Source organism: Eleutherodactylus coqui, chromosome 12 (assembly GCF_035609145.1).
Source record: "Eleutherodactylus coqui strain aEleCoq1 chromosome 12, aEleCoq1.hap1, whole genome shotgun sequence".
Lineage (NCBI taxonomy): Eukaryota > Metazoa > Chordata > Amphibia > Anura > Eleutherodactylidae > Eleutherodactylus > Eleutherodactylus coqui.
This window is the reverse complement of record NC_089848.1, coordinates 10,178,801-10,200,131: the sequence shown is the minus strand read 5'-3', so window position 1 is coordinate 10,200,131 and position 21,331 is coordinate 10,178,801. Positions and strand designations below refer to the sequence as shown.

The 21,331-nt window shown below is 45.1% G+C and overlaps 1 protein-coding gene across 1 annotated transcript in view; it reads left to right on the top strand.

The window, feature by feature from the left end:
• Positions 1–18,888, top strand: part of PSMA2 (proteasome 20S subunit alpha 2) — a 28,985-nt gene extending 10,097 nt beyond the window's left edge. The window contains exons 2-8 of the mRNA XM_066584492.1: positions 5,127–5,203; positions 8,289–8,421; positions 8,527–8,649; positions 15,485–15,566; positions 16,452–16,525; positions 18,471–18,528; positions 18,605–18,888. Coding sequence (XP_066440589.1) covers positions 5,127–5,203; positions 8,289–8,421; positions 8,527–8,649; positions 15,485–15,566; positions 16,452–16,525; positions 18,471–18,528; positions 18,605–18,721 — 664 coding nt within the window. The 3' untranslated portion in view covers positions 18,722–18,888. The remainder of the gene's footprint in view (positions 1–5,126; positions 5,204–8,288; positions 8,422–8,526; positions 8,650–15,484; positions 15,567–16,451; positions 16,526–18,470; positions 18,529–18,604) is intronic.
• Positions 18,889–21,331: the final 2,443 nt, after the last annotated feature.

The following is a 21,331-nucleotide window of genomic DNA, read 5'->3' as shown; positions in this document are numbered from 1 at the left end:
ACTATGGCTGAAATCCTGGTCAGGCGACCTAGCCTCAAAAAATAAACTATGCGCCCTCCCGTTCTACGGTCAGTTTTTGTTCGGACCAGACCTAGACAAAATCCTGGAGAAGGCGGCCGACAAAAAGAAGGGATTCCCGGAAGAAAAGCCGCAAAGAGGAAAGACATTCTTCCGAACCCCAGGGCAACAGCCCGAGGCCTACCGAGGCAAGGGCAAGACAGGCAGCTGGAGTTACCCCAAGGGGGGGGCAGAGGGAGAAATATCCTCTTTAATCCCCACCAGGGGGAGCCCAAGCAGAGACCCTGACGCCAGCTCCATAGGGACAAGGCTAGGGAACTTTGTGGACCAATGGGCCGCAATTTGCGAAGGCCCATGGATCCCAAAGATCCTACAGCAGGGATACCGGATAGAACTGGTGTCCCTCCCCAGAAGGAAATTCATTATCACAGGAGGCTCAGGGCAACAGTTACACTTACTAAGGCAGTGCGTTCGGGACCTGCAACATCTAAACGCAATATCCCCCGTACCGCAAAACAAGGAAACTCAGGGCCATTATTCCAAGCTCTTCCTAGTAAGAAAACCCTGCGGGAAACAGCGGATGATAGTGAATCTGAAGCCTTTGAACACCTGTGTCAAGTACAGAAAATTCAAAATGGAGTCCATCTCTTCAACGATAAAGTTGATTCCCAAAGGGGCCTACATGGCATCCATCGATCTAAAGGACGCTTATTTCCACGTACCGATCCACGAGGGGTCCCAAAGATACCCAAGGTTCGCAGTGGATATGGGCAAAGGAATAGAGCACCACCAATTCAGATGCCTGCCTTTCGGGATCTCCTCAGCACCCAGAATTTTTACCAAAATTATGGCAGAGGTAGCTGCCTACCTGAGGAAAAAGTCGATCCTAATAATACCCTACCTGGACGATATTTTAATAGCAGAGTCCAGGAAACTACTAACGAAGCACCTAGAGATAGTGCTAGAACTCCTCCAGTCTCTAGGATGGATCATAAACTGGGAAAAATCCAGCTTAGCCCCCGACAGGAAGAAGACGTTTTTGGGCATAACACTCAACTCAGAATTACGATGCTCCTGCCTGCCCGAGGAAAAAATAAAAAAAATCCAAAGGCTGGTCAGATCCTTCCTACAGAAACGATCATGCACAATTCGGGAAGCCATGTCTCTCCTGGGAAGCCTAACGTCATGCATTCCCGGAGTAGCATGGGCCCAGGCTCACACCAGAGCTCTAAAGGCCTCCGTCCTATCCACATGGGACAAAAAGCAGTCCTCGCTAGGGACAAAAATGTATATCACAAACACAGTGAAAACATCCCTGTGTTGGTGGACATCCCCAGCGAACTTGCAGGAAGGGGTTCATTGGCTACAAAACCCAGCCACGCACATCACAACGGACGCAAGCGACTGGGGATGGGGAGCGCATGTGGGGAACCAGTTCTTTCAGGGCCCGTGGTCCCAAAGGATAAAAGAACAATCCTCCAATTACAGAGAGCTACAGGCTGTATGGCGGGTCCTACAGCAGTTAGGAAACTCGCTACGGAACCAGCATATAAAGATACTGTCGGACAATACCACCACAGTCGCCCATATTCGGCACCAGGGGGGCACAAGGTCTCCTGCCTTGGGCAGAGGGCCGGATCCTTTCGATCACGGCAACACACTTAAAAGGGACGCTAAACCAAAAAGCGGACTTCCTCAGCAGGAGGCAGATAGACCCAGGAGAATGGTCTCTCTCCCTGGAGGCATTCAGAATCCTGACCAACCGGAGGGGTCCCCACAATTGGACCTATTTGCAACCAGGGAGAACGCCAAAGTAGGCAATTTCTTCTCCCTCCGGCCAGGAGATCGTCCTACAGCAATAGACGCCCTAGGCCAGGACTGGGGAAAGGGGCTAGTGTACGCGTTTCCTCCGATACCGCTGATCCCCAGGGTCTTACTGATCCCCAGGGTCTTACAACATTTCAGAACCCAGGTATGCACGCTAATCCTGGTGACCCCCCCCCCCCTTCGGGCCCAAGAGAAGTTGGTTCGGTCTTCTGACAACATTGAGTGTCCAGGACCCAGTCACCTTTCCGACCTGGACAGATCTGCTATCACAGGGGCCACTGAACCACCCGGGCTTAGACAGACTCCACTTAACAGCATGGCTCTTGAGGAATCCTCACTAAGGGGGAAGGGATTCTCACAAAGAGTGGTAGAAACGTTAATGTCCAGCCTGCCTCAGCAGGAGGCAGATAGACCCAGGAGAATGGTCTCTCTCCCTGGAGGCATTCAGAATCCTGACCAACCGGAGGGGTCCCCACAATTGGACCTATTTGCAACCAGGGAGAACGCCAAAGTAGGCAATTTCTTCTCCCTCCGGCCAGGAGATCGTCCTACAGCAATAGACGCCCTAGGCCAGGACTGGGGAAAGGGGCTAGTGTACGCGTTTCCTCCGATACCGCTGATCCCCAGGGTCTTACTGATCCCCAGGGTCTTACAACATTTCAGAACCCAGGTATGCACGCTAATCCTGGTGACCCCCCCCCCTTCGGGCCCAAGAGAAGTTGGTTCGGTCTTCTGACAACATTGAGTGTCCAGGACCCAGTCACCTTTCCGACCTGGACAGATCTGCTATCACAGGGGCCACTGAACCACCCGGGCTTAGACAGACTCCACTTAACAGCATGGCTCTTGAGGAATCCTCACTAAGGGGGAAGGGATTCTCACAAAGAGTGGTAGAAACGTTAATGTCCAGCAGAAAAAAAGACGACCCACCTTATCTACCAGAAGGTTTGGAGAAGGTTCTCCTCATGGAGACAGGGAAGGGATTCCGGGGATTCTATCCCGAGCATCCCTTTGATCTTAGAATTCTTGCAGGAGGGCCTACAGATGGGCCTCTCTCCAAGTACCCTGAAGGTCCAGGTCGCAGCCCTTAGCGCCACATGCGACACAAAGTTCGCGGACAATAGATGGGTCAACAGGTTCCTGACAGCAGCAGCTAGATTACGACCTAGACCCATAAAACTTGTTCCAGACTGGAACCTTAATTGGGTTCTAAGGGCCATGTCAGCGGAACCATTCACTACCGATAAAAATGCTTACGATCAAGACCGTTTTTCTAGTAGCCATCACGTCTGCGAGGAGGGTTAGCGAGATTCAGGCTTTGTCCATTCGCCACCTATTTCTAAAAATCTCGGACTCCAAATTAGTATTTAAAACGGACCCTGCCTTCATGCCAAAAGTGGTATCACATTTTCATAGGTCCCAGGACGTAATAATTCCCTCATTTTTTAGCAAACCTAAAAACGAGGAAGAAAAAATCCTAAGCTGCCTGGACGTCAGGAGAGCAGTCCTAGGCTACATAGATGCGACAAGCCACTGGAGACGGGACGACAACCTGTTCGTCCAGTTCAGTGGCCCAAATAAAGGGAACAAAGCTGCAAAAAACTCCATAGCCAGGTGGATCCGCCTGGCCATTATAGAGTCCTATAAGGCCCTCGGGAAGGAAATCCCCTTAGCTCTTAAAGCCCATTCTACAAGGGCAGTAGCATCCTCATAGGCCGAACATAGCTCAGCCTCGGTCGAGCAGATATGCAAGGCCGCAGTCTGGAAAAAAACCCACACGTTCATTAAACACTATAAGGTAAAAGTGCAGCAGGACGAGGACATGGCCTTCAGCCACAAAGTCCTCTCGGCAGCAATCCCACCCTAATAAACTTTAGTTGGTACATCTCAATTGGTGCTGTCGTGGAGACGATTGGGGAAAAAATAGATTATACCTACCCGATAATCGGGTTTCCAGGAGTCTCCACGACAGCACCCGTACCTTCCCCCCCCCCCCCCCCCTAAATGGATAGAAAAGAAACTAATAGAATATAATATAAAAAACAAATAAATATATAATATAATATAATTTTATAATCAACAAAAAACCCCGGTTAAGGGAAGGAATTGAAGTTGAGCTCCTACCCCGGCAATTTGTTAGAATCCACTGAGGAAAGTGGGGAAGGAGCTTTTAACCTCAGTGTGTTCCTGTCCTATCAAGAGGAGGCAATCTCAATTGGTGCTGTCGTGGAGACTACTGGAAACCTGATTATCAGGTAGGTATAATACATTTTTTCTGGGCTTTTACTATTGATGACCTTTTACTTTTATACTTCTGGCTGCCACCCCGATGGTCACATTTGGCCCCCTTGCGCTGACGGCGGGCTGGATGATCAGCACGAATCCAGAACGGTGGACCACAGCTAATCAACTATTAATGATCTGTTCTGAGGATCGGTCATCAATGGTAAAAGCACCTTCTAGCATTTAAAAAAAAAATCTGAAGAATGAAAAATAAACATTGTCACATCCATGAAAGACTGAACTATTAAAATATCACATTATTTATTGTGAACATGAAAAAAAATGTAGTGCCAGAAGATCATAAGAACAAAACCCAAAAACGACGAGACGATGGCTTTGTTCTACTTCACTTGAGCTCAAAATATGAACGCTTTTCAGTAGACTTAGGCCGCCTGCAGATGGGCGGAAATTCTGCGGCGGTATTTCCCACGGAATTTCCGCTCTTGGAAGCTGTCATAGGATTGCGTTAGCAAACGCAATCCTAGGCAGACAGCCGCGGTTTGTCCGCGCGAAATCTCGCGCGGCATGCTCTATTTCTGTGCGGGGAAATGTCACTGCCCGACCGCCAGCTCCGGTCTGCGCATGCGCCGGCTGCCCCGCAAGCCGGCACATCAAACAGCCAGAGCCGCGGGCACGGGTGAGTACGCGACGCTTTCTGCAGGTGCTTGCGTCGGGTCCCGCGGCGAGAATCCTCGCAGCCGTATCCGACCCGCCTGTCTGCAGGCGGCCTTAAATGATGCCGTTACAAAACACAACTTGTCCTGCTACAAACAAGCTTATGTCCATGGGGGAGAAAGTGTTACGGGGATGAAAAACTAAAATGGCTGGAGAGTGAAGGGGATAAATTATTTGATTTGACTTGTATGACTTTGACTTTGACTTTTTTTGCTCTGTTTGGCAGTTTTATTTCCTATTTTTGTATTTTTTGCCCGGTGCACAGATGTATCCACACCCTGTAAGGCCCGGAATGCTTCACTAACGCCTCTTTCTTTCCTTAGTCCTTCAGGTAAACTTGTACAGATTGAGTATGCACTGGCCGCGGTAGCTGCAGGAGCGCCATCTGTTGGCATTAAAGGTAAGTTGTTTGCTGCGGCGTCTGCAGCTCAGGATCAACTGTAGAAAAAAATCTGTGCACCTGCGGAACTTGTCACTTACAGACTGATGAGACGTTTTACTCGTGTGCTGGTTTTACTGTTTTATTCTATTTCCTTCAACTACCAAAATTATTTTTGCTGCGTCTTTTTCTTCTTCCCTGTGGCATATGGGGCTATTTTTTTTTTATTAGATCTTTTTCTGTTTTTCAGTTTTATTAACCCCTTAATGACATGGCCTTTTCTAGGCTTAAAGGGGTTGTCCCGCGCCGAAACGGGTTTTTGTTTTTTTTTTTTAACCCCCCCCCCCCCCCCCCCCCGTTCGGCGCGAGACAACCCCGATGCAGGGGTTAAAAAAACAACCCGCACAGCGCTTACCTGAATCCCGGCGGTCCGGCGTCTTCATACTTACCTGCTGAAGATGGCCGCCGGGATCCTCTGTCTCCGTGGACCGCAGGGCTTCTGTGCGGTCCATTGCCGATTCCAGCCTCCTGATTGGCTGGAATCGGCACGTGACGGGGCGGAGCTACACGGAGCCGGCATTCTACACGAGCGGCCCCATAGAAGACTGCAGAAGACCCGGACTGCGCAAGCGCAGCTAATTTGGCCATCGGAGGGCGAAAATTAGTCGGCTCCATGGGAACGAGGACGCCAGCAACGGAGCAGGTAAGTATAAAACTTTTTATAACTTCTGTATGGCTCATAATTAATGCACAATGTACATTACAAAGTGCATTAATATGGCCATACAGAAGTGTATAGACCCACTTGCCGCGGGACAACCCCTTTAAGGACACAACGATTTTTGGCGGATTTTAATCTCCATTTTTCAAAAGTAATAACGTTTTTATTTTTCCGTCGACGCGGCCGTATAAGGGCTTGTTTTTTGCGTAGCGAAATGTAGTCTTCATCGGTGCCATTTTTGGGTACATAGACTATATTGTAAAACTTTTTATTTATTTTTTTTTATGATCGCAGGGAGAGAAAACACATCAATCCTGCCATAAATTTATATATATTTTTTTTTATAAGCGTTAATTATTCAGCTTACATGACATAACATTTTTTTCTGCAGATCAGTTATCAAAATTCTTTTCTTTTTTTTCCACTTTTCTGCAAAAACCCTTTGGAGATCTTTTTTTTTTTTTTTTTCTAAATCGCTGCATTCAAAGTCCTGTAAATTTTTTTTATTTTTCCATGGACTGAGCTCTGTGAGGACTTTTTTGCGAAACGAGCTGCAGGTTTTATTGGTACCATTTTGGGGTATATACAGCTTCTTTTGATCACTTTTATAGCGTCCTTGGGGAGGCAAAATGCAAGTTTTTATCATTTTTGCCTCAGTTCTTTTTTTTTAGCTTTTTTTTACGCTTTTTGTCGTGTAGAATAAAAAGCGTGTTCAACTTATTGTACACGACGTTATGGACATAACTATCAAATATGTGGGTTTTTTAACCTTTTTTTTTCATGCTAATATGAATGAAAAAGCACAAAGGTTTTTTTTTACTTATTTTTTGTCCATTTTTTTTTAAATTTTATTTTTTTTTTTGTTTTACACCATTTGTGTCCCTCTGGGGGACTTACACCATAGCACCGATGATCTCTATGATAAAGCATTGCAGGACTTCTCTACTGCAATGCCTTATCGCTTATTACAGCGATCATAGGCAGTGGTAATACAGGACGCCTGTAGGTGGCGTCCTCTTGCCATGGCAACCAGCTGGGCTATCTGCCAGCTCGCTGACATCACAGAGAGCGCGCTCCCTTTTGCGACGCCTTCACATGCTGCGATCTACATGGATCATGGCAGGAAAGGGGTTAACAGCGGGGGTCGCATCTCCAATGCACCCCCACTGTTGCAGCGGTAGGCCGGCTATCAGTGACAGTCAGCTCCCGCTGCTGGATAACGCGAGATATCTTATGATCTCACACTATCCACATGACTTAAGGGTACGTCCTGTGGAGGGAAGGGCTTAAATGTAAAAAGCTTAAAAAAAATACTAATTTTAAAAATAACATTTAGGACGTTTACGCTAAAATAAAGTGGTTTCCTCATTTTGTTTTGGATACTTTGATATATAATTTGTATAGTCTCGGATTACAAGGTGCATATGGCGACTGTTTTGGTTGGCGTCGGCAGTCGGTCGTTTTTATCTCTCTGGCCTTCTGTAATTCTTATAAGACCTCTGGCACATACAATAGGACAGCTGTGAGCTCCATATTTCCGTCCTGGGCAGTGAACGCTATGTCACTAGTGATGTTGTGTTCGCTGCCTTGGCCGGAAATAAAGCGCTGCGGAATAAGATGACTCTATACAAATATAATTATATTACATGACGCCAGACGAAACTGCAAAATGTGCTAATGTGTCATGTGACCAGCGTTGGAATCAAAAAAACAGAGCAAAATGGAAAATGCATGAAGGAATTGGTGGTAATGGGGAGTGAGTTACTTCTGCCTAAAGTTGATTTTAATGATAAAACCCCCTTTTAAAGGACTTTTTTCCATTACCTAAAATTGCCCCACAGCCTCTGTCCTTCCTGGTTGCTGCTGACGAGGACATGATTGCTGCAGCCAATCACAGGCTCTAGAAGGTCACTGCTGTAGCCCGTGATTGGTTACATCAGTCACATGTCCTCGTCAGCAGCAACCAGAAAGGACAGAGAGGCTGTAGATCAATTTTGATGACCTACCTTCAGGGTAAGTCATGACTAGCCGATCGGTGGCGGTCTGCTACTCGGGGGCCCTCTACCACTCAGCTGTCTGAAGTGGCCACAGCGCTTGAGCGAGTGTTGCACCCACTGCCCTGCATAACGGGCACAGAGCCGTACACATCATAGTGGCCGTGCCTGGTATAGCGCCTCAGTCCTTTCACTTAGATAGGACTGAGCTGCTATCTATCCAGGTGACCGATGCACCCAAAAAGCCAGATATTTAAAAGCAAGTAGTGGTTATGGCTGGTGATTTAATCATACTTCGCCCCTTAGGATCCTCGCAGTTCTGCTTTTAGGCAAGTATTGTTACTGAGTGAACTTGGTCGGTTCGGTAACCTTACCGCTTCCTCTGTTTTAGCTGCAAATGGTGTCGTTTTGGCAACTGAGAAAAAACAGAAATCCATCTTATATGATGAGCAAAGTGTACATAAAGTGGAGCCAATTACCAAACACATAGGCATGGTGTACAGCGGCATGGGCCCGGATTACAGGTAACGGTGTTTAGGTAGTCTGTGAGACATGAGTAGAGCGATACCTGCAGCGCAGTCCTTTCGTTGATATGTTGTGTTATAAATATTTTTCCATTGACTTGTTAGAGTCCTTGTTCGGAGGGCCCGGAAACTTGCCCAGCAGTATTACCTGGTGTACCAGGAGCCTATCCCCACCGCACAGCTAGTCCAGCGAGTGGCGTCCGTCATGCAGGAATATACGCAGTCTGGGTAAGAACTATTCTGGAACCCATATTTGTCGCGGCTCCGCCGGCTTACAGATAACTGTAGAAGCTGCAGAGAATAGTGCAAAATTCAGCCCACAATACATGTGTTTAGGCTTGGTTTCACATCTGCGGCCAAACTGATCCATCTTATAATGGAACCAGACGGCACTGAATGGACCCATGAACAACAATGGGGTCCATTTGGTTTCCGCTCAGCTGCCCAACATTTCACCTGGGTAATAAGCCCAGCATGCAGGGCTATTTCTTCCGGTAATTTGTGCCATATCTGCGACGGACCCTCGGGATGGAGGCTATAGCGCAGATGTGAATCCGGCCTTAAAGCCCATTTACACTGGACAAATGTCGGTCAAACTATGCCTGACACTGTGTGTACTCTCTGCCCTTAGTGTTAGTAATATTTATGCTTAAGGCATTCTCCAAAGATTGGTGTTTTATCACCTTTCAACAGAAGAGATGATAAAAGTTTGATTGGGGGTCTCGCCAATAGTGTTGCGCGATTTATTAAAATCTGGTTATTGAAGAAACTGAAAACTTATTAATAAGACAACTAGAAGAGGTGTCAAACCGCAATGAAGTAATTATTTTGGGAGACTTTAATTATCCGGATTTAATATGGGAAAGCAAAACCTGTGACTCTCACAAGGCTGATAAGTTCTTGAGAACAATTAAAAATAACTACCTTTCCCAACTTGTGCGGGAGCCAACTAGAGGGAGGGCCACTCTGGACTTGGTACGAACTAACTAACAAACCAGACAGGATCATGGGGGTGCAGGTTGAGGGACGCTTGGGAAATGGTGACCACAATGTAAATAATTTGCAGTTGTTCAATAAGAAGCCTTATCAGGGAGCGACAAAAAAACTAAACTTTAGTGAAGAAAAATTTGATCAGCTCAGGAACTATTATCGGTAACATTTGTTGAGACAACATCTTCAAAAATATCAGTACAGATGACAAATGGGATAAGTTTAAAGCATCCGAATTACCTCATGTGAGCAGTTCATACCCTTTAAAAACAAAAGAACTACAAGTAGAAGGAGACCAATGTGGCTCGACAAGACTGTAAGGGGGGCAATAAACAACAAAAAAAACAAGAAGGCAGCAAAGAAGCGCTAAAATCATAGGGAAAAACAAAATATGTAAGAAAAAGAGGCGGCAAATAGACTGCTTGCCAAAGAGAGCAAAAATAACCCTAAACTATTCTTCAATTATACAAACTGTAAAAGGATTTGCACTGAGAGCACTGGCCCTTTAACAAATAATGCAGGAGAAATCATAGAAGACGATGGGTGGAAGGAAAATCTATTAAATGGTTTCTTTTCAAGTGTATTCGCAAACGGAAAGGAAATGTCACACGAGATACAGGGGGATAAAACTAACTCCGTGCTAAATATCACCTGCCTAACCGAGGAGGAAGTTCAAAGCCAGTTAAAAAGGATTAAAATCGATAAATCGCCAGGCCCAGATGGAATACACCCAAGGGTTCTAAGGGAACTTAGTGATGTGATAGCTGGTCCACTATTTCTAATATTTATGGATACTAACAAGACCCGGGTTGCACCACTGTATTGGCGCATTGCCAATGTGGTTCCAATATACAAAAAAAGATCAAGAGGAGAGCCTGGTAACTACAGGCCGGTAAGTCTCACTTCAGTAACTGGAAAAATATTCAAAGGGTTTCTGAGAGATGCCACCCTGGAATATTTCAAGGAAAACCGTATAACCCCTCACCAGCACAGGTTCATGAGGGGACGATTATGTCAGACCAATCTGATCAGCTTCTATGATGAAGTAAGTTGTAGGCTGGACCTGGGAGAGTCTATTGATCTCGTATATCTGGATTTCTCTAAAGCATTCGACACCGTGCTGCATAACAGGTTGATATATAAAATGAGGCAGATCGTTCTGGGCGAAAACATGTGTTTCTGGGTAAAGAACTGGCTCAGAGAAAGGAAGCAGAGGGTGGATATAAATGGTTCATACTCTGATTGGGCCTCTGTTGCTAGTGGGGTGCCACAGGGTTCAGTATTAGGCCCCATTCTGTTCAATATATTTATCAACGACCTGATAGAGGGACTGCACAGTAAAACATCAATATTTGCAGATGATTCGAAATTTATACAAGACTAGCTTACGCATTGCTGCGAAGGCATGCATACATACATACATACATACATTCGTTTTTATATATCTAGATAGCAACCAATCACAGCGCAGCTTTCATGTAACCTCAGTGGTATAATATATAACAACCAATCGCAGCGCAGCTTACATGTTACCTTAGCTTTATAATATATAACACCCAATCGCAGCGCAGCTTTCATGTTGCCTCAGCAGTATAATATATATAACAAACAATCACAGCGCAGCTTTCATGTTACCTCAGCAGTAAGAGAAATAACAAACAATCACAGCGCAACTTTTATTCTGCCTCAGCAATATAAAAAATAGCAACCAATCACAGCGCAGCATTCATTTTACCTCAGCAGTATAATATATAGCAACCAATCACAGCACAACTTTCATGTGACCTCAGTAGTATAAGTATCAACCAATCACAGCACAGCTTTAATGTTGCCTCAGCAGTATAATATATAACAACCAATCACAGCACAGCTTTCATGTTACCTCAGCAGTATAAGAAATGGCAACCAATCACAGCACAGCTTTCATGTTACCTCAGCAGTATAAGAAATTGTAACCAATCACAGCACAGCTTTCATTTTACCTCAGCATTCTCAATATCCAGCAATTGTCTTGCGAAACGTTTGGCGGATGCATCATTTTGTAGTTGAACACTCATCCCGTTGCTCGTAATGCCTTTTGCTTTCGTGCTTGAAATGGAAATCAAACGATCTACGATCTTTGTCTGGGGGGCATAACTGTCGACGATGCTCGCACCCGCGCCACCTATCGTAGGATAGTTGTACTATGCCAGTAATCTTGGATGAATGGTGTAGTAATGCAAAAAGGACAGACAGACATTTTTATAGAGAGATATAGATATATATATATATATATATATATATTTATTAAACTTTATTTGTATAGCGCCAACATATTCCGCAGCGCTTACATAGACAGGGGGGATACAGAAAGACAAAAGTACAAACATTACAGAACCGCGGTTACATATAGTAATCAGTTGATGGAAACAATAGGGGTGAGGGTCCTGCTCCAACGAGCTTACATTCTACGAATGGTGGGGAGATACAGAAGGTAAAGGGGCTGGAGATGTGCACGGTATGGCGAGGTGGAGAGTGAGGGATGTTATACACATAGACAATGGTCAGACATTTAGCCGTGTGACTGCAGGAGCGGTTTATGATGGCTAGCAGGGATTGCAGTCAGTAGGTCAGGGAGCATGTTATCAGGCGAAGTACAGAGGGGTTTGTTTAGGGAATGCGGTATGCCTCCCTGAAGAGGTGCGTTTTTAGAGCACGCCTGAAGTTCTGCTCGGGTAGCTTTTGTTAGTGCGTTCCAGAGGACAGGTGGTGCTCTGGAGAAGTCTTGGAGGCGGGAATGAGAAGTTCGAATTAAAGGGGCACTCAGTCTGGTTTCGTTAGCAGAGCGGAGAGCCCGGGCTGGTTGTTGGATTGAGATGAGGGAGGCGATATAGGGGGGCGCTGCACTGTGGAGGGCTTTGTGGATGAAGGTAACGAGTTTAAATTGAATTCTGTATTTAACGGGCAGCCAGTGCAGTGACCGACACAGGGCAGAGGCGTCCGAGTAGCGGCTGGACAGGAAGATGAGCCTGGCTGCCGCATTCAGGATGGATTGGAGAGGGTAGAGTCTGGTGCAGGGGAGGCCGATCAGCAACGAGTTGCAATAATTGAGCCGGGAGTGGATGAGGGCGACAGTAAGCGTTTTTAACATCTCCACAGTGAGAAAAGAGCGGATTCTTGCGATGTTCTTGAGGTGCAGCTGACGTGTTCGGGCCAGAGATTGGATGTAGGGGGTAAAAGAGAGATCAGAGTCAAATATGACCCCAAGGCAGCGGGCATGTTGTCTAGGAGTTATGGTGGCGTCACACACTGAGATGGAGATGTCAGGATGAGGTCGGTTAGTGGAGGGTGGAAATACCAGTAAGTCAGTTTTAGAGAGGTTTCACTTTAGGTAGAGAGGACATAGTGTTAGAGACAGCGGGCAGACAGTCGGTGATGTTTTGGAGGAAGGGTGCAGAGATGTCACGGGCAGAGGTGTATAGCTGGGTGTCGTCAGCGTACAGGTGGTATTGGAGGCCAAAACTCCTGATGGTTTGTCCAATAGGGGCTGTGTAGCTAAAGAGAAGGGGGCCGAGGACCGAGCCCTGGGGGATCCCAACAGCAAGGGGAAGAGGAGGGGAGGTAGAGCCAGCAAAGGAGACACTGAAAGAGCGGTCAGATAGGTAGGAGGAGAACCAGGAGAGGGCAATGTCCTTTAGGCCGATGGAGCGAAGCATACTGAGGAGGAGTTTGTGGTCAACAGTGTCAAACGCTGCAGAAAGGTCGAGGAGGATCAGTAGGGAGTAATCACCCCTTGATTTGGCTGTCAGTAGGTCATTGGATACCCTAGTAAGGGTAGTTTCTGTCGAGTGTTGAGGTCGGAAGCCAGACTGTAGGGGGTCTAGGAGAGAGTTCTCTGATAAATAGCTTACAAGGCGGGAGTAAACCATATATAGATGACATCAGGACGTGAGAGAATTAGATTGCATACGTAAAATTTGGACGCTAATTCTTTGGCGCTTAGAATTGAATAATCGAGTTGGGACCTATTAGCTTTTCCTATTTATGACATAATCAATGCTCGTGCCAAATTTCAAGTTTCTGTGACACCGGGAAGTGAGAGGATTAGTGGCAATGATGGAAATCGATCTACCTGGGGAGGGGGGGGGGGGGCGTAACTGTCGACGACGCTCGCACACGCGCCCTTTATCATATGATAGATGTACTATGCCAGTAATCTTCCCAGGAGTGTACTCAACAACTTCCCAAAGTTTCATGGCGATCGGATGAATGGTGTAGTAGCGCATAAAGGACAAAGACAGACAGACAGACACACACACACACACACACACGCGCATACATTCAATTTTATATATATATAGATAATTTAATACAATGGAGGACAATGTGCAGCTAACAAAAGGACCTAGATAAGCTGGGGGCTTGGGCAGAAAAATGGCAAATGAAGTTCAATGTTGATACATGTGAGGTTATGCACATGGGCAGGAGAAACGGATGTCACCAATATACACTAAATGGGGTACTGCTAGGGAAAAGTAATATGGAGAATGACCTGGGAGTACTAGTGGATTGTAGATTTAACTGGACCAACCAATGCCAGTCATCTGCAAAAGCAAATAAAGTCTTGGGATGCATTAAAAGAGGTATAGGGGCGAAGGACGAGAACATTATCCTCCCACTATATAAGGCACTTGTCAGGCCTCACATGGAATACTGTGTACAGTTCTGGTCACCGGTGCTCAGGAAGGATGTTGCAGTGCTTGAGGGGGTTCAAAGAAGGGCGATTAAATTAATAAACGGAATGAGAGGACTGGAATACCCAGAGAGGTTATCAAAACTGGGATTATTTACCCTGGAAAAGACGGTTGAGGGGCGACCAAATAACTATGTACAAATACATGAGGGGACAATACAAGGATCTCTCCCATGATCTGTTTATACCCAGGACTGCGACGGTAACGAGGGCATCCGCTACGTCTAGAAGAAAGCAGGTTTCATCACAAACACAGAAGGGGGTTCTTTACTGTAAGAGCAGTGAGACTGTGGAACTCTCTGCCTGTGGTGGACGTGGCGATGGCAAAATCCATAGAGGAGTTTAAGAGGGGACTAGATGCCTTTCTAGAGTGGAAGGATATTACAGGATATAGACATTAGGTGATCAGCAGGGTGGTTGTTCCGGGCCTTGGAGTCTGGTATGATTCAGGGATTATTCGCACTGCCATCATAGGAAGGAATTCTCCCCCCCCCCCCCCCCCCAAGGGGGCTAATTCGCATCTGCCTAATTTTATTTGGGGGGGGGGGGGGAGGGGGCTTTTTCTGGACCAACAGAGGGAGGGGGTTGAAACAGGCTGAACTAGATGGATATTGTCTTCATTCAGCCTAACTTACTATGTGGTTGTCAGTAAAACCACCGTAAGGGCAATATCAGGCTGTGAAACTCACCCCGATATCTCACTCGGGAATGTGTGGTGTACATCACCAGGAGACCTCCCATCGCACTCTGGTGTGCCTCTATAGTCAGTCACGTCTTACTGCACTGGTGCTGCATCGTTTGGCATATGAGATGCTTGTCTTGGGTAAATGTGCGCCAAGGTCTCTTCTTACTTTTGCAACTTTTGCAACTTCAGAAGAAAATCTCCCATGTTCGTATCCTCGTGCCCAGCCACCGTAGCGATCAAACTGCAGAAAATCTGCAGCACAACACAGTCCAATCGCCAACCAGGTGTGGGACTACTTGCCGTGCACGCCACTCCGGATCCGGACACCAAAGATCTACAAATGTATAATCCAAAGAAGTAAAGGATAGGCAGCACCAGGGAATCCAATAGATTGGATGAGCACATGTCACATAGTTTCCATATTTTAATTGCAAAGAGTATCTAACATGTTCAGCAGCGACGTTTCGACCTCCCAACTGCGGTCTTTGTCAAGCTTATGACACCGGCCACCGTAGCATCAGACCATTGTGTGTAGATTGTCTGCTCGTAGACTCACCATGGGAACTTGTTAAACATCCTGACTGCAGCTGATAGAATGTTTGTGATTTATTTATTTTTTTAATTGGATGTAACATTACAGATTTTTTTCTTTTTAGTGGTGTACGACCATTTGGCGTCTCGTTATTAATTGCAGGTTGGGATGAACAGCGACCATATTTATTCCAGTCTGATCCTTCTGTAAGTAAAAATGATTCTCTTGTGTGTTTAATTTAACCTTTTAAGTACCATTGTTAGGTCCTAAACGTCCACTGGGATACACTAAAGTCAGAGTGGAAGCGCTGCCCTGACCCCTGTGTAGTGCATGGCCCTCGTAACTGCAGGCGCAGCTCTCATTGACATCAATGAGACTTGCACCTGCAATTACAAGCACAGCTTCCATTGATTTCAATGAGAGCTATGCTTGCGATTACGAGCGTCTGCTGCTACACGGGTCAGAGCTGCGCTTCTGCTCTAACCCTGGCGTATCCTAGTGGGGCCTACCTGGATTTATGCATATGGTGGTTTTATGGTCCCTTATGTGCCCTATTGTGTCTTGAATGCTTTGATATTTCTTTTATCACGCATTCCTCATGATATTGTATAAAACCTCTGAGGGACATTTACAGTTTTCCACTGTAAATTGGGCATCCATGTTCCCAGCGGCTCTGCTATACCAGGGGGCGCCAGCCATCAGGCGATCTTTGGGTGCAATTGAGGAAATCGAACTCTTGCTTCCTCAATTCGCCACATAGCCTTCATTAAGCGCTATCCAGGCTGAAAGAAGTGCTTAAAAACAGCTCCTTGGGGTCCTCTGCTGTCTGACTGCCGAGTACCCAACCTGCTGGATTACAGGAGTAGGAGCTTTAAACATGCGCCATATATTTACAGTGCCGCGGGCTTAAAGACGTATATTTTTGGCGCTTGGTCCTTATTGGGTTAACTGTCTTTTATGCTTACAAGTTTTGGACCTTTTAATATTGTAGAACAGTGAAGACCTTGTGAAGGAGCCCTAAACCTCTTGTCTTTTCTGTGACTTGTATAGTGTGGTGTTCATCACCTTTACCTACATGTTTTCTCCTGCAGGGGGCATACTTTGCATGGAAGGCTACAGCAATGGGGAAGAATTATGTAAATGGAAAAACTTTTCTTGAAAAAAGGTACAAATGGTTCTTTTTCCGGTTCCTTTTTTTTCACAGCAGATCTAAGTTGTAGAAAAGGGTTGGTTGACAAGTAAGACGAGGGAACCAACCAGAGCTTTGCCAACTGTGGCAAGGGGGTATCCTGCCGTGCGGTAACTAGATGCAGCCGATATCGTGTGGCCATTGGTCACCACAAGTGGCTGGAGTGGAAGCCTAGTTTTAGAATGAAGTGAATTAACTGTTTAAGGGCAGCTCCACATGGGGTGGATTTTTCTTCCCCCTGAAAATCTGCCTATGAAGATGGCTGTAAAATTCACATGTACAAACTTGAAAAAGCTGGAATCCGCTGTGAACACCTGCAACAGAATTTGACAGGTTGTAGACTTCAGTATCCACAACACGGATCACTTTCTGTGCCTGAACATCTGCAGCAGGTTATAGGATTAGTGACCTCGTCCACATGCCTGCTACTGTACCCCACTGAGGACTTTACCTGGGCTGATCGCTGTGTAAAAGTCACAGCAGTTCCGCCCCATGTGGACCAACACCGACTCCAGTCCAGTTTCAGACAAGCGTATTACCAGACACGCTTGTTCACAATAGAGGCGAAGGTCTCCTGACCCAGAACCATAATATCATGGATGAGGCTGAGAGTCTGGCACTCGGATGTATTATGGGCATGTTTTTGTGCCCATATTATAGACATCTGCAATAGGCCGAAACCGAGGAAACCTGAAGTCAAGAAGCTAATATGATCGTCCATCCACGAAGGCCGGCTGCACATTTTCCTCTTTACATGGAAATGTAGTTGTGATCAGCTAACATCTTTTATACCTAACATAAGCTGATTTGATGAATGAACATCTGCTCATTCGTTGGCTGATCCGGCAGTCACCTTAGATGGCCCTGTTGTCGGTCAACAAGCTTTCAGAGGAACAGTCTTATCCAATAATCAATCCATGTAAAAGGACCTTAAGTCTCAGAAGATCCATTACTGTGCTGGGTTGAAGGCTTAGCTCCCCTCTGCGCTCTCCTCTCCTGTACTTTTTGTTGGTTAACTTATGACCACAACAAAGAAACTTTTATTGAAGTAGTAAGTTAGCTGATTAAAACTTCAGGAGATAAGCGATGAGGGCTGCATGGCAAAGGTCAGCCCGGCACACTGAGGATCCCCTCTTGAGACGTGTGGTGGCTTCACATGAGTAGGAGTAGATTCAAATAACTTCAAAGGGTGAAGGCAAATGACCGTTCTGTGTAAACATCGCCACCCACAGGGTGACGAGGGATAATTTGCTCACTAGTCGTTAGTAGTTTCAGCTAAAAAAAAAATAGCTGCTGGTTGTTCAAAAGTTGTCTGTAAAGTCAATCATTCCTATTTGGTTGACTTCGAAACAAATCTGCATGGAGAATCTGAGTCCGAATGATATCTTGTGAATAACTAACTATCTGCGCTCTAGTAAGAGCTGAGTCTGTGCAATCAGCTGCAGGTGTTGTAATATATAGTTCTCATCCTAGCCATTGCAGCGGTGTGTTAACTAGCTCCAGTAGTGACCATTTAATCCATTGATTGCTGGGGTTAATTTGAAAGCGCAGCACTAAATGTGAAATGCTGCACAAAAGGAGTATTGCAGTGTATTATAGAAAGAGTCAAAGGATCACTTGTTGGGACCACAAAAAAATAAACAAGTCATCCAGTAATCGACCCAGCGCTCATATAGCTAACAGCGAAATCAATGCGGTATGGGCGGGGACACGAAAACAAGTTTTATAAACAGAGGAAATTCATAAATGTGCTTACAAATGCTGGCATTAGTCATTCTTGTACTGCTCCATCATGTGCAAAAATTGTGACACTTCTGCTTTTACACCACCCTCAGCACGTGTTTTTTTAATAACTTTTCTAGTGTGCATCATTATGTGTCATTACTTTTTTTATTTATTTTTTTAAATATATATTTTTTAGATATAATGAAGATCTTGAATTGGAAGATGCTATTCACACAGCAATTTTAACGTTGAAGGTATTGTCATACAGATACTAATATGGTGCGTCCCGATGACTGGAGCATGTAATAATACTGTTCTGTATTGCTATAGGAAAGCTTTGAGGGTCAGATGACAGAAGACAACATTGAAGTGGGGATCTGCAATGAAGCTGGATTTAAGCGACTCACTCCTGCTGAAGTTAAGGATTACTTGGCAGCAATAGCATAAATCCCAGGGTCCATTTGGGGAGATGGTTGATGTAGTTTTTTTTTCTGCCACTAAAGGATACAAAATGGTTTTGTTTGCAGATTTTTTTGCATACTTTCTTATTTCTACCTGTCCGACAGATCTTTTTAAAAATATGGATCTAATCACAATAAACAATATCAAACAGACTGTTGCCGGCTGTCGTTTCTTCTAGTCTCGCTGTATGCTGTTAGTCTTCTGATGCTTGCTGGGTTTGCCCTGTCACCTCTCCTAACAGTGCTATAAGTTCTGGCAGGTGAGGGGTTCCCTTTAAACACATCCGAGTTTGACTGTTTTATACATAAACTTAACTTATGTCGGTGCATATTGTGTGCCGTTGAAAAGGAATCTAGTTTTGAAACGCAGAGATACTTCCTGTTGGCTGCATTGGGGTAATTTTATTTTTTATTTTTAAAACTATGGAAACCTTTTGTGCATGAAAAATTAATACAAATATCTTACAAGGTCCCTGCTGGAGGAAAATGTGATGTAAAAAGTAGGTGTTTTTTTTTTGCATTAGGTTTTCCTTCGTATGCATATAAAAAGCCTCATACTTGGTGTATAAGCTCTCCTACATTCAGGTTGGGATAGTTACCAGCACTGATTAGGTGGTCTCATGGGTATACAGAAGCTCACTTCCCTCATCTCTTTTCTTTCAGAGGCTGTGTAGCATGTGCACTGAATACCACACAGCTGTCTCTCCATCCTCTGAGTAGCTGCTGGTCCTGTTTCCTCTCACTGCAAAGAGCAGAACATTTCACCCAGAGTGAGTTAGTCCTCTGTAATAGTAGCTTTCTCTGCTCTGTCCTTCTGATCTCCTCCACTGTTCCCCCAACACAGCTCTCTGTATAAGCTCAGTGGAAAAGCTGAGAGAGCCTACCCCCTACTGGACCTGTAGGTTCATCTGGATTCGGGCCTAGAGGTAAAGCTGGAACTTTTACCCCTGCCTTCTTTTGGGTACAGCCATCTGCCCATCTTTTTCTTACTTTTCCCTCTGGGTTGGTGTGTTTCCTTTCTTTTTCGGCAAATCTGTTGGAAATCCTTTTTTCCTATCTCCTGTCTTCTGGAGCCTGTCTAGAATTGGACTAAACAGATATCCACCTTTAAAGGGAATCTAACACAACTTGTTCTTTTCATAATGTGTTCCCGGTCCAGGCTCTGAGCCATAATGACCGTCTGTCGGAATTCCCTAACGCTGCATTTCAGACAGCGAATGTCAGACTCCGCTTATACATCTGCTAGGAAAGCTGTAGCCGCCTTAAGCAGAGGAATACATTTCAATATTTCCTCTCTTGATGTTTGTTTTAAATGAGATTCGAGTTGAGCAAGCCATAAGTACATGGACCCTGCAACAGAGGTAGTTGCTGTGTTGGACTCTACTAAAGTAAACGTTGACTCCCAGGGCCTTTTAAGGAAACTCTCAATTTTTCTGTCCATTGGGTCCCTTAACTGTGATGCGTCCTCAAAGGGTAGGGAAGTTTTGTTAATAAGCATTATTATCAACAGAGTACTGGAGCCTCCGTGCCTGCCCACATCACATCTTGTATCCAAGCTACAGGTGGTACAACGGGGTACTAGAGTCTCCATACCCACCCGTATCACATCTTCTATCCAAGCTAGACATGACACAACAGGGAACTAGAGCTTCCATGCCTGCCTGTAACTCATCTTGTATCCAAGCTAGAGGTGGCACAACAGAGTACTAGAACCTTCATGCCTGTCTGTATCATCTTGTAGCCAAGCTAGAGGCAGTACAACAGAGTTCTAGAGCCTCCATGCCTGTCCATAGTACATCATGTTTCCAAGCTAGAGGTGGTACAACAGGGTACTAGAACTCTATTTTTTTTATTATAAATTTGAAAAACATTTTTTTCATAAAAGACATAGCTCACATCAAATTCTTAAGCACTACAAAATCAAAAATTCTTTCCAAGATATACACATATCCTAGTCCATATAATTCTTTTATCTGAGACTCGCAGATTTTGCCTTATTTTTCCTGAAGAGATATTCTTCTCCTTGTCTTTACATTCTTACTTCTGCTTTGAGTCATCACTTGACAAAGTCCACAACCGATCAGCGATGCCAGTCATTCCCCTAAAAGGAAAAAACTGGTATTAGACCCTTTCCTCATACAAAACCACAAAACATGCCCTCCTCTCATCCTATGAGCCCCCACCCTTTTTCTTCTAGACCGGGCCCAAGAGAGAAGGAAGATTCCTAACAGAAAATGCTTTTTACTTCCTGTATATACAAAATATTTTTTTTCTCAAAATACATATATTTACATTATGCCAAATAATTAAACAAAAACCAAAAACCTCCTATGATTTTCCATACTTATCTAAACTAGATTACCTTCGCTATCTTACCGCTGAGTCCTGGTTTGGTTGTTTGCAAGCCCCATTTCTCTTTAAACTTAAGAGATAAAACTAAAAACTTTTACTGTGGGAAACAGACCAGCCCTCCTCCAGGAACAGAAAGAAAAACACATCTTCCACGCTCTTGTTGTCTGTACCTTTTTATGCTTTAATTAATCCCTTGGGATCTGCTTCCCAGTTTCCAAAAATTTAGTAAAAGTCCAAATTAACA